Source organism: Psammomys obesus, unplaced genomic scaffold, assembly GCF_907164565.1.
Source record: "Psammomys obesus unplaced genomic scaffold, mPsaObe1.curated_primary_1811, whole genome shotgun sequence".
Lineage (NCBI taxonomy): Eukaryota > Metazoa > Chordata > Mammalia > Rodentia > Muridae > Psammomys > Psammomys obesus.
The window spans coordinates 16,251,945-16,270,315 of record NW_026596085.1 but is presented as its reverse complement, the minus strand read 5'-3'; the positions used below and the strand labels follow the sequence as shown (position 1 = coordinate 16,270,315).

General features: G+C 55.0%; 1 protein-coding gene across 2 annotated transcripts in view; it reads right to left on the bottom strand.

Annotated features, from left to right (window-relative positions):
• Positions 1-18,371, bottom strand: part of Scube1 (signal peptide, CUB domain and EGF like domain containing 1) — a 118,289-nt gene that overhangs the window by 28,207 nt on the left and 71,711 nt on the right. The window contains exons 7-9 of one of the 2 annotated variants that reach the window (XM_055627111.1): positions 16,688-16,777; positions 4,068-4,184; positions 377-499 (exon numbers count right to left, since the gene is read on the bottom strand). In XM_055627111.1, coding sequence (XP_055483086.1) covers positions 377-499; positions 4,068-4,184; positions 16,688-16,777 — 330 coding nt within the window. The remainder of the gene's footprint in view (positions 1-376; positions 500-4,067; positions 4,185-16,687; positions 16,778-18,371) is intronic. The other variant, XM_055627112.1, reaches the window with a different exon arrangement.

The window sequence follows — 18,371 nt, the reverse complement described above, 5'->3', positions numbered from 1 at the left end:
TGTGTGTGTGTGTGTGTGTGTGTGTGTGTGTGTGTGTGTGTGTGTGTATGTGTATCTGTGTATGTATGTATATATATGTATATATCCCCCCCCGACACATATTAAATTAGGTCCCCCTGTGCAGCCCAGGCTAGACTCATGCCCCAGCTGGGATTGGGGCATGCACTACCATACCCACTTCTCTTCTCATCCCTGAAGGGGACAGGGTTGGACTGTGTGGCTCTAAGTCATGAAAGACAGACAAGAGCAGGCAGCAAGAGCCTGAGAATCCTGTATCTTGAGCTAGCCGGTTTGGGTGCTTTCCTCTCCTGGAGCGCAGGGACACTGACCATGGCAACAGACTGTGAGTGGTAGCTGGGGCCTGGCGGGAGCTCACCTTGGCATGTCCGCTCGTCCGTCAGTAGCTTGTGCCCCTTTTGGCAGCCGCATTCAAAGCTGCCCACTGTGTTTCGGCAGAAGTGGTCGCAGCCTCCATTGTTCGTCAAGCACTCGTTGATGTCTGAAGGGGAGGGGAGTAGGCTCAGGTGCTGTGGTGGGGATGGCCTGGGGAGGGGTGGGGTGCCATCCTGCTTTCTTGACCCACCTGCTGCTCACTGCCTAGGGCTGGTCCCCAGTTGAGCGCAGATACAAAGAACCTGCATGAGTAGCTAACCCCTGATCGACAGGATCCCCGAGATCAACAGGGACAGTGATGCCCCTCCCACCCCCCAGTCCCTTTACCCAAACATCTGGGGAGGCGTTCCGGAAGGAGTGAGGCTGCAGCAATGGCTGCCACAGGTGACAGGGGCCAATCTATGCAAGCTATGCAAGCACGCCCCCCCCTTTCCATCCTTGGATGAGGACAGAAAGGGTCCCCATAACACAAGACAGACCCCATGAAGATGACAGGGAGTCACGTCTCCAAGGTTCTGGGGCTTAGTGGGTATCAGTACACCTGAGGGCAGGTGCACTGCTTGCCGCCTGCTGAGGGGAGGCTGAGTGGAGGAGGAAGCAGCTGGGTGGTGGTGAGGCTTCCTCCGGTGAGTGAGGTCTGGGCCCATCCCATTTCCAGGTCTGTTCGCTTAAGCTGTTCTCGTTTTGGCTGTTAGTGAGCAGTGGCTATACTCCACAGATCGCCGACCCCACCCCAGCCCAGGCCATTTGTGATGCCCCTCATAGTGTACCCCAGTGGGCCTCAGCTCATATATTTTCCAGTGTTAGAGAGCTCTCTCCTTCACAGTGTGGGCTTCTGGCTAACACTTCAAGGATGTCTGTCTGCCTCTGTGAGACCCTCCATTCATGCCGTGCTCACCCGGTGCTGCCCATGGTTGGACTCCTGTTCCCTCCCACAGAGAGTGCTTCAGGTCTTTGTTGAAGAGGCTCCCACAGGGACAGGATGAGAAAGAGCTCAAGCCGGTGTGGCCGGCTTATGTGTAGGTAGAGGGAAAGCCTGGACAGCCAGGAAAGCCGGGAAAGCCGCTCTTTTCTCTAGCACAGGATCTAAGTGAGGGTTATTGGCCTCACATGGACCTCAACCTCCAATGACTCTCCAGAGTGCAACTGCTGCTCCTCTCACCTCTTCCCTTCACCCTGTGCCTGGCGCCTTACCATGGGCAACCAGTACTACCTTCCATGGTTGATTAAGCATGCCGAGGCCTCTGGTGTCCTAGGATAAGGGCCTGCTGTTTTTGGGCAGATTCTCACAGCTCTTTCCTCTGTAGCTGTTCGCTTCTCTCTGCTGACTCTCTGCAGGCCTCTGCCTACCCCTATCCTAGAAAATCTGTCCTGGCCATTCTCTTGTCACTGACCCTGTTCTTGGGGACATGAGAGAGCTTGAGGAGAGCAGAGGTGGGCCTTTAGAGGCAGGGACATCCTAAGAACATTCACCCAGAGGTGAATGGAGGTCTCAATAGCAAGACAAGAATCCCAGAGAGTAGGGAGAGCTGAGGGCCAGAGGCCTTGGGCCCAGATTCATGTGTATAGGGGTGTCCTAATGGGGTGAGCTACAGGAATGCACAGGTCAACCTTCTCTTCCCTTCCGCTCTCTCATCGGGCACAGCCTGGCCACCGGTGGGGGCCTATGAGGGTGGGCTTTCAGATGAGTGCAGAGGGAGGCCAAGGGCTGGGCTGGTTGGCCCATAAGTGGGGTGAGGACACCTTCTTTCCCACTTTGATGAAAGTCCTGGCAGGTGGCCTGCTTGGCTCAGGGCATGGGGGAGGAGGAGGGAGAGCAGTGGGTGGGGGCTCTCCCAGACTGTTCTGAGGGACGCCGGGAGGAGGGGCGTCAGTATCAGAAGCAATCTAAGATCCCTGCTCAGGAGCCCCCTCTTTGGGGGAAGGATCAGTTAGCAACATTCTCATCCGAGAGCAAGTGGCACTATACCAAAGAGGGAGCCTGGGGCTGGGTGGCCTAGAGCAGAACTAGGTCTGGAGTGAACTCCCCAGGCCCTTGCCCCCCCCCCCCCCCCCCCGTGCCTGGGCAAATGCTCCACCTTCCCACCCTGCCTCCACCTGCCCTGATGTTCCCAGCTGGCCCAGGCCTTCCAGCTCTGGGTTTCTCAGCTGTCACCGCCCCCTGCCGCCACCTGCTCTTGCCTGATGAGGACTTCTGGGCTTTCAGAAAACACTGAAGCTTTGAAGTCATCCCTTTGATATTGTCCCCTGGACCCTCGCCAAGATCAGAGTGTACACCTGACTGGTGAGCTCGAACCCCAGGGCAGGTCCTCAGGTGCACTAGGAAGCCCCCGTTGGCTTGCTTGTGCTGCCCAGGGCCCTGAGCACTGCTGGGACCTCTCTTGCCTACTGTCAAGAACTCCACAACACCACCCCTGAGGTCTGTGGCTGCCACCTGGCTTCTTGGACTTGAACATGTCACGATGGCCATGTTAGGCATTTACACAGGAGCCCCTGGCCCTTTAACTAGTACCATCCATAGAAGAATCTCAACTCTGCTTTCTCCCCTGACATGGTCACCAGGCTTAAGCAATGGCACTTGAAGCTTTGCTGCTCTTTTAGATTCTGCCCAGAGGCTAGGCAGTGCTGTGAAATCATCTCGAAGTGACAAGCTGAACCTGTGCCTGTCTTACTTACTCTTGCCTGAGGCCTGGCCAGCAGTCACTGGAAATGCCGGGGAAGGCCACTGCCCCCACCTTCCACCTGCGGCTCATAAGGGCGTCATAATGTGTGAATTGCATCTTTACCTCAGAGACTGACAGAAACCATCTCTATGTGCCCTCCTCCCAGCACCTGAAGCCAGCAGGAGCAAGAGCACCTCAGTTGCAGGAGTGTGCTGGCCCACTCCAGAAGTCAGGAGGAAATGAGGGCCCCAGGGAGTGATTCATGTTCATGAAGGAGGTTTGGCCAAAGGGCTGGGCAGGGCCAGCCTGGTTAAAGGGCCCAATTATCTTGAAGAAGAGCCATAAGAAACTAAGAGTCACTAGGAGGCCAGGGCCTGTGGGCCTAAGGCCGTGTTGTCTCCTTCATACTTATCCGCTAGCCTGGGCGACTATATGATGGCTGGAGTACCGTGACGTCACTGGGCTGTGAGAACAGCAGGAAGTTCCACCAAGTCTTTGCTCTTTCCTAGCTGCACAGCGGTCTTACCTTCCACCTCAGCCACCTTCATCCTCATGTCCAGATGCCTCAGTTTTTATAGCAAATGAAGCCCTTTTGCCTTTGGCTCAGGGTCCCTCACACATTTGTGTTAGAGACACACAATGATGCATGCCCTGTTCTAGGCTGTCCCTACCAGCTCTAGGCTTAACGCCACACAACTCAGGCCAAGGGTTGGGAGTGGGCCCCCCTTCCTAGAGCTGAAGACCTAGAACGGTCTGTTGTGACTCTTGTTAGCTCTGAAGCTACAGGCAGAGTCTCTGGCATCAGAACCTCCCTTACCCGGGAGACCGCAGGTGTGCCACCGAACCCTGCTGGGGACTCTCCCTCTTTTGGACATCTCTGACAGCCACTGCTGTGGCTGCCAGCTGCCTCCGTTCATCTGCCCACCAGCCATGTTCGCTGGGCCCAGCTGGAGGACCATATGGGCCTTCTGGGGCCAGGCAGGGCTGTGCCAACACAGCCCGTGTGCTGACCTTTGCACGTCTTCCCATCCGGCTGCAGCGTGAATCCAACCGGGCAGCTGCACCGCACTCCGGTGGCAGTGTCCTTGCACGTCCGGTCACAGCCTCCATTGTTCACTGCGCATGTCTCTGCGAGGGGAGGGGACAAACAGAGATGCTCAGTTTCCCCAGGAATTAGCTACCGCCTTTCCCCATCAGTGAGAGCAGGAATCTGGGCTCAGGTTTTATCTGTGGTACCCTGGCTGTTGGGACACTTCCTGAGCCCTAGGCTCTCCATCTATAAAATGTGTGACCAGTACCGTTCCTATGGAAATGTCTGCAGATTTTAGGGCTGTGCTGGGGGTTAAAGGTCATCATTCACAGTGGGGAGGTCACTTTTAGGATTGCCTCGTGGCTGCTTAGAGCTGTTCTACATCTTTTCCTTGCTTGGGTTCAGACGCCTGATCCTGCTGGGGGCTGCCAGAGGCATGGGGGCTCTAAAGCCCAGCCTGGTGTGAAATGGCTTGCTGGCCTTGCCACAGGACTGGGTTCCTACAGGCTGCACACCATCCATCACCCTAGGGAGGCTCCAAGCCTCACATCTGTTCTTGCCGAACCCTTTGCCGAGGCATCTGGTTTCTGTCCACTTGAAGTCTGTCTAGTACTTCCACCCCCCCCCCTTCTTCTGCAAAATTCAAAGGGGCCGGAGTGGCTGGGAGCATAATGGAGGCCACTGAAGCTGCTGTGGGGTGACAGTGATCCTCCACAGGCCCTCGGAACACTGCGGAGTTGGCTCTTCAGGACATGATGGCTCGCCCGCCACTCTCCCAGATCTCTGGCCATTCGCCACCTGGTTTTCATCATGAGCACCTGGCAGGCTTGCTTCTCAGGAAACTGCCCGAGTGAGTGGGTTTCTCTCACCCTTTACCGTGGGGGCAGCAGAGCACCACGGGGCGCCCTTCTCCACAACCCGTGCTACCTTCCTGCCTCCACCTTGCTTCACCTGGCACATGGCTGTGTCTGCTTTTCTCAATTCTGCAAATGCCATGGGTCTCCTCTGCAAAGACTTTGGGAGGGAGCCTGAGTGAAAGTCTTGGATACCAGCAGTCCACACTGCTAATTTCAGTAGATTCGTGGTGTCTTGCCTTTGAGCCTTTTCCCAGAGAGGGTAGGGGTGCAGGGAGAGGGAAGGAAAGCCTAATATCCTATGGGCAGGCAAACACAAGTGGGTGTGTCTGCAAGGTAGCAGTGGGGGGAGCAGTGGGGGGTGGCTTTTGCTGCAGAGCCCAGGCAAGGACAACCCCTTCTTTCTCAAGGCTAGCATCAACACTGGCCATTGCCATCTGGAAAGAGCCGTGGTTGTTGCCAAAAGCACACGACCTTTCCCCCGACACTCTGGGCTGGCTTCTCCGAGTTTGAGACTAGTATCTTCAGCTGGGGATGGGGTGTTTCTGTGAGTGGGCTTCTTTGTGGTGTTCAAGGCCTATTTCCTTATCCTTTCTGATCCAGGCCATCTCTCTAAGGCCCATCGTTGAAGTCCAGGTACTGTGAAGGCTGACCTTCCTCACACTTAGGCAGGTGGGCCCCTGTGCCAGCATGGGCCAGTCCTAACTGGTTTATAGCCTATGTGTACCCTCTCATCTCCTCACAGAGGAACCCACTGGAGCAGTAGGGTGAGGTAGAAGGCACACCTGGGGAATGAGAAGACAAGCTTCTCCACCTCCCTAGGGCCAAGGTGAAGATCAAATACTCTTTCCACTTAAAAGCCATAAGGCCCAGGTGCCAACCTGGAGGGTGCTCACCAAATGTTTCCCTTCCTGGGGTTAAAGCAGAGGGGGAATCCTGCCACCCACCCCAGCAGAGAGCCTGCCAGCCTTTCATGTGGGACAGGGGCAGAAAGGCTACCTGTTTCCCAGGTGTGGGTAATTATAGCTCAGTGGCAGGGGAAGATGGGGGATGGGACAGGGGATGCTGGCTGGGGATGGGTGGGCCCTGGGCCTCTCTGGTGGTAGAGGTGGGGTTCAGGCATTAGGGACTGTGTTCTTCAGAAGTAGACCTGACCGTTTGTGATCCCTCCTTTCCCTTTGATGGGGCTTAGAATTTAACTTAGGAGGTCTTGGGGACCTGCTGGCCTCATCCCCTCATTGGGTAGACCAAGGTTGGGACAGAAAGTTGGGTTCTAGCACAGTGGTCCCCCATTCTTGCACCACCCCCCCTCCACCAGAAGACATTCTCTTAGAGCATACCAGGCTTTCAGTCCTCCCTGCACTGTCCCCAGATGATGGCGGATGCACAGGCCTCAGGCTCTAAGTGACCCTGGAGGTGGCCCCTGTGCCTGTTCTTGGGTGCCAGCCCCTCAGCCCACAGCACCTCATTACGATGATCACCAGAGGACAGACCCCTCCACCTCCCATGTCTCATGCCCCTGCCTTCCCAGTTCCTGGACCTCACTTCCTCAGTGGGGAGCCCGTGCCCAGCTGCACAGACCAGGTGGCAGTGGAGACCGGGATCTGCTTGGCTGGACTAACCACACGGCTACCTGGCCACAGGGTCCTGGCTAACACCTTCAACCTGCCTCTGGCAGACCTGCTCCAGGGGTCTTTGTGTGGCCTGTGAAGCCACACACATAGCTGGACGCTAACTCCCCATTCCTGTGTCCTCCCCAGCAGGAAAGTTCCCTACCTCAGGATAATAGATCATTCTATTGAGTCTGAGCCTCTCCCGTACCTCACTTAGGATCTGGTCAAACTGCTTCTTCACAGCTCCCAACTGTCGTCTCTAGTTTTATTGTGGCCTTGCTGTCACTGTCCTGTGATGCCACAGCCAAACAGTCCCTCCCCTGGACTGTTGTCTCGCTCCGAGTAGCTAAGTGCTTTTGGGAAACCATTCCCTGAGCATTCTGGTGCCTGGCCTGGCCTCCAAGGGCCCTACCACCTTCCGTAGCACAAGAAAACACCTCCACTGCCTCCACCTCAGCCATATTGTGGTGAGGAGTACCACAAAATGCAACACATGTAGAACCCACCGAGGTTCCCTGTGGGTCATGGGCTGGCAGGGTGGGGCTGAACACCCCTGTCTCTAGAAGTTTCTAATCAGAAGCTTCTGGGTACTGCTCAAGGCATCATCAGCCCGGAGATGGAAGAACTGTCCAGCGCCCGTCTCAGAGGGCCTTAAATGCAGTCTGACCTCTGTGACCCCCAAGACCAGAAGGCCTCCTAGATCTGATGTTTGGCTACAACTGTCTCCAAATTTCTCTGTAGCAGGATATTCCAGGCTTTGGTGTTTCTCACCCTGGTGGCCTCCTCCGGTTACCATCCCAGTCGCCTGAGCTGGATTGGTGCACAGGTCTGCCTGCTAAGGCCTGGGTCTGTTCACCAGAATTATGGTGCTGGATAGCACAAGGGCAAGAGGGCTTCTCTCAAGGATCCAGAGGCAAGTTCATTTGTGACCCTGTGAATTCCATCTCTCTCTCTGTGGCCTGGCTCCTGCTGAGAGCTACTGGGCTCTTCCTAATGTCTGTTTTACACCCCCCACGCCCATCCCCCACACAGAAGAGAAGCACCCTCCAGAGGCATCTTCTTATCTATTATCCTCAAAAGAACTCTCAGCAGTCCAAAAAGAACTGTTCCTTTTGTGGACAGTCCTGAGGCTCGGAGAAGGAATTTGTTCACATGGGAATAGCTGCCTGACTTGTGGTTCAGTGAGAAATAAAGAGGGGATTGTATTAAAAAATGATTCAGGAGCTGGGCGTTGGTGGCACACACCTTTAATCCTAGCTCGCAGGGAGGCAGAGGCAGGCGGATCTCTGTGAGTTCCAGTCCAGCCTGGTTTACAAAGCGAGTCCAGTACAGCCAAAGCTACACAGAGAAACCCTTTCTTGGAATAAAAAAAAAAAAAAAAAATTCAGAGCCGGCCTCAATGACTATATGGCCATAGAGAAAGAGGCTGCGTGTCCAGGTCATATGAGGATCTGGCATGCTCACGCAGCCATGAGATGTCAGGCTAAGGAGTGTACTGGGCTCGTCCAGAACAAGGGCTTTGGTGATAGATCCCAGGGTGGCTCAGTGAGGAAGCAGGGTAACGGCCTGAGGCAGGTGGAAGTCTGTACCCATGTGGCATGGCTCTGATAGAGACACACAAGAGCAAAAGACCCACCACGGGATGGGAGCAGTCCCTTGTGCAGGCTCTATGGGCTGGTCACCACTGGTCAGCAAGCTCCCTGAAGGACAGCCTTACCCCAGTGAGGACCAAACTCGAGCTGTGGCATCTGACAGGTTCCACGTGTGCATGGACTGTGTAAGCGTGGGAAACCCCTTTGCACATGGATCTGTGTCCCGATCTGCTCACGGAGATGACGGTATTTACCATGTGGCTTTTGAATGGCCCGGACGAAGGGCAGAGGTGTGAGTACTTTATAGGCTTGTCTATAATTGTGACCGCTTCGCTTTTGGTGCCACCCACTGTCCACTGCTGAATCATTTAATAATTCTTTTCTGAGTGGCTCTGAGTTGGGCTGATGTAGGGACCCAACCCTGGTCTCATAGAGACCACAGTCTAGTGGGCAGTGCAGAGGCCAATAAGACAGTGTTTTGGCAACAAGGGGAGGAGCCACAGAGATGAACTGACTTGCCCAGGAGCAATCTCCTTTCCAGGGAGATGGCACAGTGCTAAGACCTTGCTTCTCTCAGTGGCTTTTCTGCTGGGCAACCTCTTTAGCCAAGTCACTGGGGCTCAGAAGCCCATAGTTCCATGCTTCTGAAGCCCAGTCATCAAGATGACCTTATTTGCCTGGTTGTGCCCTCATCTACCATATGGCTCCAGGAAGAACCGTACTGGGTATCCCTTTTGGCCAGTGATCAACACAGGCCCAGCACGGGTGGCTCCTGCTTAATGATGGGATAAGCAAGCAAGGGTTTGGGAGGTCCCTGTGGAGTAGCATAGGGCCTGGGACATGAGTCCTACCCTGTGTCAGTCCTGAAGCTGGGGTAGAGAGTGACCCCAGGTTTTGGGCCTAAACATGAGGCAGCAGGGCAGATTTCTATGATAGCTTGACATAAGAGCTGGGTACAGCCCACTGGGCACTATGCCAGACTGCTCCCACAAGCTGGGGGAGTTTAGGCAAAGGACTGACTCTTCTCTCTAGAATGTTGGTTCTCACTGTGTGTGCCTGGTCTCACTGAGAAACTGTCAACAGCATGGTATTCTCCTCCCCAGAGGCTCTGACCGGGGTGGGGGTGGGGAGGTTCTTCCTGTGGGCTCGTCACCCTTGAAGACCTGATCCTGATAGGGAGATGCCCCAAGCCCTGGTTTCATCTCTAGAGGTCTCAGTCAGGGTGGGTCCATCTGCCTTGCAGCCTCTAGGCCTGGCTGTAGCAGCTATGGAGGAACCAGCCACTGGCCCTCTCCCGTCTACCTACTGACTGACCTCAGCTGACTGCTGACCCCCCCCCCCCCCAGCTCCCTTCACTCTGGGATAAAAGCCGCTCTCCCTGGCATGGCCGTTACAGGGGGTCTCCTCTATCCCATCTCCTCTGGTGGCATCTCAAGTCCAGCTCTGTCCTTAGTATCATGTGGCAGGATTGTATCTGTCACTGTGTTGGGCATAAGGAACAAGGTCTCTCATGCTCCGTCCTGTCACTCAGTAGGGACTGGTACAGTGCATGTGTGCAGCAGGGGAAAGGCTCAGTGCAAGGAGATGCGGAGGTAGGGAGGGGTAGGACTAGCTCCGCACAGGAAGCAGGAGAGAAGGCTGCAGCCGGCAGGCTCCTGCACCCATGGTGCTCAAAGGGTCCCGCAGCCCTCAGAGGCGGTCTTGGTGCACTCTGGACTCTGTCTTCGTAGCACAGCCTGATGGGATGGTGGTGAGGCCTGTGAGGCCCATGAGGCCCTTGCTAATGGTGGCCTGGCTGTGCAGGTCCCATCCTGTAGATCTCAGGGAGACAGACTACCATTAGAGAAGCTATCTTCTGGAGCACCAAGGGCTTGTGACTCTAGGGATTCTTGGAAAGCTAGAGAAGAGCGGCATGCCCCTAAAGGGGCTGGGATGTTTACATGGTTGTTGGGAAAGCAGAATCCACCTTGGGAAGCCACAGGTCTACGGAATGAACTGGAAGGAGCCAGAAGACAGAACCCAGGAGAGAGACCGTGGCCTGCAGAAGGACAGGTTTCCTGTCTATACAGAAGGACAATGGAGGCTTTTCCTTAGTCAGGAGGTAGGAATAGGGGCTTCAGGAGGCATGCCTGTCCCTGCCATCCTGCTCTCTTTCCCTAGCCCTCAGGTTCAGAGTTCCGGGAAGGCAAAGGATGGCTACAGGAAGCGACTCTCCAGAGTTCCCTGTGTCATGTGTGTTCTGTGCATGGGAAGAACCCAGACAGGTCATGAAGTTAGTGGCCATCCGGGTCTGTACTCTTCCAGATCACACAGCTGGTGGATATCTGGGTCTGTGCCCTTTGCCTGTCTGTGTGGGGATGTCCTCTGGCTGCGTGTGTGACATAGAGGTCTGGGCGTGCCCTTTCTTGCCCCATGCACCAGCAGACAGGGCCACAGTGTCCGGCTGGAGGGACTGTGTGTGCCACTGGGGACCTGTGGTCAAGCCAAGAAGTTGCTCAACAGAGGGAAAGCCCCAGTTCAGATTTCAAAGGCTGACCCAGAAAAAAATGACCGCTGGGCTAGAGCAGGCAGTGTGTGGGGTCCGATGTGAGCCTTTGTGCTAGGCAGCATTACCCCCTTACCCAGCCAGCCAGACCCTGGGGGTGGAGATTGCCTTCTTGGAAAAGGGTCAAGATTATGAGTTCCTGGCTGATCTTTGGTAATCCCATGCTTCCTCAGGCTAGTTCCACCAGCCCAGCAGTAAGAGCTGACCAAGTCAAGGCGAGGCCCAGAGTCTCTCTCCTTACCATGGACCTGCCTTGGGTTTGATTCCCCAAAGCATCCCACAGACCTGGCAAAGTGGGGACACAGAGCAGACAGAAAGAACTGTAAATGAACTCCACACAGGGTCAGAAATTGCACACAGGGCTCTTTCGGGTTTCTTTGAGGGAACAGCCTCTACCCCATTCTGAGCAAAAGGAAAAGGGAAGCTCCGGGATAGAAGGTGGCTGGTACCTGAGAAGCCAGAATGGAGGCTAGAGCTGACTGCAGAAGCCAGGCCAAAATGGACTGGCCCACAGAGGGAAGAGCTCCAGCTGTGTGGCTGAAATTCTGTTTAACCATGGGGGTCCACGCTGTAAGAACAGTCACATATGCTTAGTAACAAGCTCCATCTTGGAGGCTCAACCTGAAGGCCCAACCTCCTCTGCTGCTGTCACTTTGCCCATATCAGTCTCCTTGAGAGAGGCTTGAGAAATAGTTGTCTGCTTACCCTGGCCCTCATGCTCAGTTCAGGGGGACTTGGCTAGAGTTATGTTGAAGGCAAGTGGGAGGTGGGGGGGGAGGCCATGTCCTTTCCCAAATATGTAGGCTGGGAGGAAAGAGCTCTCTGGATTTCTGTTTCTATACTGAGGCTCATTATATTGGGGTGAAGGAGGGTTGTGCTGTTTTCTGGCGCCTTCCATCTGTGGCATGTAGATATTCAGAGTCACCTGAGTGCTGGCAAGTCAGGGGCTTGGTTAGCAGAAACATCAGGAGTCAGGGATGAGGAATGTAGTTAATGGTAGAGGGCTCTGAGGTCATAGTTCAAAAAGCTTGGGGGATAGCCGGGTCAAATCCTGAGGGGACCAGGAGGAGCTGAGGAGAGAGACAGGGAGGAGGCTGAGCCTCTAGGAGTGGGGCATGGCAGAGAGAAGCAAGCATGGTTCCAGCGTAGAAAGAGTACAGTCTGAGAGGGCTGAGGCCAGGAAGCATCTGAGTGTCAAAGGCGTCCGGTCCCCCTGTGATGGATGGGACACAGGACATGGGAGAAGAGGGCCCGAGGCAGGGTTGCCTCCTGTCTGTAAGGCTCACTGCTTAGCTATGCTATCCTTCAGCAGGTGCTAGACAGCAAAGGGTCCTCGAGGCTGTCTCCAGGCCCAGCAGCGTTGCTTCTGTGGCTTTGCGTGGCTCCTATCTTTCAAGCCTCACTTTCCTTATCTGGGGTCAGCCAGAGGCCTCTTCTCCCCTTTGATGAACCCTGCTGGGACTCTGTACCTCTATCCACTCTTCACACCGACAGCCAAATCGCCATTAATTCCTATCAGCCCTAGATGTACGTTTGACCGAATCAAGGGAGGGAGATGACTGGCCACACGTGGGGTCAGTCCAGTGGCTGGATGTGGCTTGGTCACCTGATCCTTCTCACCTGTGCCCACTCCCTGTCGTCCTGTGGGAAGTTAGGTCCTATTAGCACACAAGGGGCACACAGCTGGTGCAGAGCTGGACTGTGGCCCAGTGGGGCTACGGATGGAGACGTGGGAAGGCCCAGGGAGGGCTGGAGCTAGCCTTGCCAGGTGGAGCCACCCTAGGTGGCACTGGGTAGTGATGGGGATGGGAGTCACTGAGGCAAGGAGCCCAGGACAGGAAGAGGGTACACCCAGAGAGACAGGGGCCATCCAGGTGAGTTGGAGTGTGGGACTGGGAAAACAAGGAGCAGGTATGCAGCCCCTGATTGGATAGCACCAGTAGGAGGTGGGCAGCTGGTGGGGAGTGAGTACCCAGAGCTAGACTCTCATGAGGCAGGGTGTGGCACTGTGTACCATTTAAGTATTAGCCAGTGTTGCCTTTAGTTTTCCTTATCCCATAGTTCTCTAGGCCCCTCTCCTTCCTGAACCTTCACAGTGCAGCAAACTCTGAGGTGCTCTCCTGACTACCACACTCTTCAACCTCCACCTCCTTGGAGGCTGGTTGGCTAAGTGTGAGACACCCACTCATGGGGACCCCAGCCTCTGCAGGAGGCTGCAGCAGGAAGCTCCTCCCAGCAGGACACACCCACAAATGAAGCTACCTCCACCCCCACCTCAGCTGCTTCTACAGGCACCAGAGGCCTTGGTGGGGGAAGCAGGAGGTCAGTGACAGAGATGGAAGACATGGCTTCGGGAGAAGGACAGGGCAGAGCCAAGGCCAATGCTGGCTCTACCTTGCCTGCTCACCCAACAAACTCCTGGCTGCCTCTTACTCTCAGGCTTGTGCCCCGGCCACCTGTGCCAACAGCTGGCACTGTTAAAAGCTGCCATGGATCAGGCATGATGCTAGGTGTCTTTCCCACGTGAGCTTCTATCATATTCATGACAGCTCTAAGCAGGTATGTGATGTGTAATTCTCAGTTCAAAGAAGTCACTGGGAGAGCTAAGAAATATCCCTGGCAGCTGTGGCTCCCAGGGGCCTTGAAGGCTGCTCCCAGGGCCAAAGTCTTCACCTCTCCTCCAGGTCTAGGTACCTCTGGACCATGCCTGTGCAATGGCTGCTGATCAAGAGAATCATGGATTGCTGGGACTGGACCTAAATTCTGGCCATCAATGGGAACATATATGAAGAGTGACCTTCAGGTACAGATGGACAGGTAAGGCTTTGGGGGACTCCCATCCTTGTAAATCTAAGACCCCCACCTCCCAGACTAGGTAGTACCCCATTTGCTCTGTCATCTATCTGCAAGTATCAAGCATCCATTCCTGGATAGACTCCAAGAGGAAGCAGAGAAACATGGGCCCGAAAAGGGTCAGGTGAGAGATGAAGAGGATAGGATAGGCCGAGCAAGAAGTTTCTGAGCTCCTCTCCCTCTCTCTTGGCATCCTCAACCATGTCAGCACCACCTCTCAGTGAAGCCTGGGCAGAGTATGAGGCTGGGGTCACCGCCCTCAATGACAGGCATCCTGCTCTCCCGCAGGGTCCTGTCTGGCCGGCTCTAGGTTCTGCTACTTGGTGCCTTTGGTAGAACAGACTAGAGCCTGAACGGTTGCTGAGCCGTAGGTATGCTGAGGTTGGTGACTGGCTTTGGACTTGGTATCTGCAGAGGCTTGCCCTAGCTGTGCTCACCTCCCTTCTCAGGACTTACGGCCTGTGCTCGTGGTGTGGGGAGGATGCCTCTGGGACTGTGGGGACCCAAAGGAGCAACACTGTAGAGGAAGGAACATATGGGCAGAGGGACCGGAGACACGAGGCCGTCAGGGAAGGTGGGTACTCATACAAGGACTGACAGGGAGGCTTCCCCTGTCTGCTATGTCTCATATGTGCAGCACTCACTAGCTTTGGAGCTTCTCTGTAGGAAGCCCTGGGGTCCTGGGCTGGATCAATGAGAGAGAACCACTATGGGCTGTGTCTTAACAGAGGGTCCTCAGCCTTGGCTGGGCCACCTGTTATCACTCAGAACCCACACGGCAAGAAGGCCTTTGCTGACGGGATTGTGTTACTTCCTTAGACTGTCTGCTCTGAGCGGTCTCTAGCTCCCCCCTCTTCAGTTCTCTGGAGGGTTCTCTTCCCTCCTCCCCAGGAAGATTGAGGCTTTCCCTCAGTCAGTGGGGTAGCACCCTGCTGCCTCAGCAGGGATGGAACCACCTCTGTCCCGAGAGACCATTCTGCCCTCCCTCTACTACAGGGCTCTCACCAGGGTCAGTTGGCTTTTCCTGTCCTGCCTGGTGCTGACAGGAGTCGGGGGTTCTGAGCCTGAAAAGCTCCCAGCACCTTTGTGTGGGTGATGTTGCAGGCTTGAGTCAAGACTGGGTCACGTTCAGTCTTTAAACTGGGACCTTTGTGGTCAAAATAACACAGCTTGGGCCACGAGGGAACTCTGGGGCTTGGAGACTGGCGCGTGCTGGGGCTTTAGCTCCTCTGTGTGTTGTGCCCTCTGGAACTTTGTGGGGTGTCCTGAGTCTGGCTCACAACTAGGAAAACTGACTTGTAGGCATCTAAGAGATATGGCCTCCGTGGCGAGGGCACAGAATCTCTCTTGGAGAGCTCCTGGTTCTAACAGCTAGAGTGGGGGTAATGGTCTCAAACCTGTACCTCCACTGTGGAGCCCATGAGGAAAAGTCACTGCCAGAGGAATGTATGATCCTGGGCTCCCACGGCCTGAGAATCAGCCTGTTCCAGATGTGTACAGACACAGAAAGCCGGAGAGGGGGCCAAGGTAGGAAGCGGTGATGGTAGGGGCAGAGCTGTTCCCTCAGCATTGCTTTCTGAGGGGTTCACCTTCTGCCTCCTGCTTTCCCCACTCCCCAGATAAAACCTACCCACAGTGGGCTGGAAGAAACCTGCGGGGTCATCTTGGCAGTTATATGACAGCAGGACATGTGCCTTTGACCCTACGAAACTCTGAGTACTCAGTGTCCTGGCCTGCCTTCTACCACAACACATCTTCACCTTGGTCCTCTGGCGGAGAAGCTGGTCAGTACAGGGTTCAGAGACATAACCTAAGGAGCCAGGTGGCCTAGGACCTGGCCTGTCATGGAATTTCCTCTCCCTCACCTTCTTCTGCTGGGTACTTCTCCTTGGTCTGTCTTCCACCCTTTCCGTTTCAGGACCTCAGAGCCTCAGACTCTCCAAAGACAGTATGCTGGCGCTCCCTCTCTGAGGCCAACCTTGTCAGCTTGGCTCAGCTCTACCTCCCCTCCCTGTCTGTCTGACTTTCCACACATGGCCTGACTTTCAGTATAATGCCCAAGTATGCTCTTACAAGCTCTTACAAAGCCACCTCTGCCCTTCCCTGGACCTTGTATCTGTTACTATTACCTGGGTGCTGCCCTGTCTCACCAGCTACCAGCTAGGGTCTGAAGTCCCAGAGCATCCTAACTCTTTTCACAGGGGCCTATTTCAGAGAGAAGTGCTGAGAATTCATGTGCTTGGTCAACCAGGGGCCTCCACATTAGCATTACAAGATGAGGTGACCTCTCTATGACCTTCATGCTCTGACCTCCTGGACCCACACAACTGTGATCCCTAATGGTGCTCAGCTATGTAGGGGAATGAGTGACCTGGGGCAGCCCAGGGAGTCTCAGTTTCTTCCTCTGAGAAATGAGGACCCTTCTACCCAACCCTACAGATGCCCAGGCTTGGATGAGCCTGACAGTGTCACTGAGCAGGTTGTGACCACCCTAGAGGCTCAAGCTGTGCTCAGGGGGGTGCAGGCATCTGTCACAGCCCATAGGCCAGCAACCTAGAACAGGGGGACCCACTGATGGGCATTTTGACATTCTGCTGTCAAAAGTGGTTGTGCTCTCCTTCCTTTTCTCTTCAGGCTGGTCTAGAAGGACACCCTGAGAGCAAGGTCAAGAGGACCACGCTGTACAGAACCCCCTCCCACCAGGGTCCCATGCTGACCCTGGGAGCCTAACATAGGTGTCGGCTTCTACTTGCACTCAGGCCACTAGCCATGGGTTCTGGGTTCTCTGCTACAATGTACAAAGAAATAAAGGCGTTTGGTGGAGGGTAAAATTAAAAAGGAAAATAATGAGTTCCCGCCTGCAGTGGAACCTCCCCACATCCACATACCACACACGGAGACCCCGCAGCACACCGCACGCATCCTCATGCTTACACTCGCCCACGCGCAGGCTCACACGGCAGTACCCCGCCCCGCCACCGTCCACATGCTCACTCACCAGTGCCCAGGCTTTCATACTCCCCAGAGCTGGCATGTACACACATGACCACATGCCAGGACCCCCCCCCCCAGGCCAGCATTCATTCACACTCGCCCGCACACCCAAAGGGGCAAGGAGAACAAGGAAGGGGGAAGAAGTGTTACCCATGAGGAGCCGCCGTTTCACCCGCTTGTCCACATCAGCTACTGACGTGGCATTGAACTGAGAGCGCTCAATTGCAGCCTCATCCTTCTCTAGAACACAAGTAAGGGACAAACACGGAGCCAGTGGTTAATGAGAGCCCACTACCCGCGGCCCAAGACAGTCAGCCTCTTGGCGTGGCACACACAAAGCCAACACAGCATGCCGGGCCAGCACGGTGCCCTCGCCAAGGGCTAATAATCCCAGGAACTTCCAGGCGGGTGTGCTCAGGGTGAAGCAAAGAGGTAGCAAGGGTGGGAGGGATGGCATGCAGACATGGGAAGGCGGCCACGGCACAACCCGGACACAGTAGGGACTCCGTGGGGACACAGGGCCCGTGTGCAGACAAGCAGGGTAGGCGGCTGAGGTCAGAACAGGGAGCCTGCATGGAGGACACAGAAGCAGACAGCATGCCATGGGCTCACAGGGAGAAGTGGTTACAGGTCCCTGTGGCTTGAGCATCACAGACACAGGGCAAAGCGTAGGACAAGGGAGATAGGTTTGCGAGGTCTGGTGATGGATATACCCGGGACAGCAGATGCCCTGTTACAAGGATGCTGCCACTCATGCAAAATTAAGAACAAAACTCACAGAGAAACATACGCATACATACACACAGGATGCTGGATCCCATTGGACAGACAGAAAATCCAGGGGATCTGGGCAGCACTGGTTGCCTGCTTGTCTAGAGGACCAGAGCTAAGCATTCAAGTGCTTGACAAGGGGCTGCGGAGAAGGATCAGTCATTTTAGGAGCGTGCAGGAGGGAAACGGCTTGGGCCGGCCAGGGAGCCTCCAGCCACTGGGCACAAAGCTGTGCCAAGATGCTTTGCTGGGACTGGTGATGGAGAGCAAAGCGGGACAGGAGGTTTCTCATCCTGGCCAGGAGTTTAAGCCACAGTGGCTGGAGCTGGGTAGGGGGATGGTTTCTAACAAGGGGGAGGGGGGAGACAAGAAGTGTGGGCTTGGGAAAAGAGATCCAAGCAGGGACTATCACATGCAGCAGACGTTAAAAAAAAAATAAATAAAAATAAGATGAGAAAGGATGAGGAGGACACAGAGAGGAAGGGTGAGACCCAGACTGGAGTTCATCTGCCCAGCAACTGTCTGTGCTGGTCCAGCGGCTGCAAGGCAGGCTCGGCTGGACATGGGAAAGGTGGACAGACAAGACAGAGGGGGTGCCAGAGTGGCTCAGGGGAGCTCTGGGCAGGACAGAGAAGGGAGAGAGACCAGAGGACAGAATGGTTCTAGATGGGATCAGGCTGCAATAGAGACACTGGTCTGAGACCTAGTTTGGTTTTGATAAAAAAAAAATTTTTTTTGGTTGGTTGGTTGATTGGTTGGTTTGGTTTTGGCTTTTGGCTCTGAAAAATGATTAATGAATGTCAGTTATCAGACAAGACAGGCAATCAGGGACCATCACAAGAGAAGCAGCAGGAATGAGGTAAAACGAAATAAAAAAAATGGCTATCTGAGAAAAGAGACCACACAGAGGAAGGAGAGCCACCACAGGCAGCAGGACAGCCCCAACTACAGAGGGGATGGCCTGGGATCCCTGCCCAGCCTAGCACCCAGCTTTCCAAGACACCAAGGAGCAGCGACAGGGGACAGGATAAAACAGCAGCTTTGGGACACATGTGCGTACATG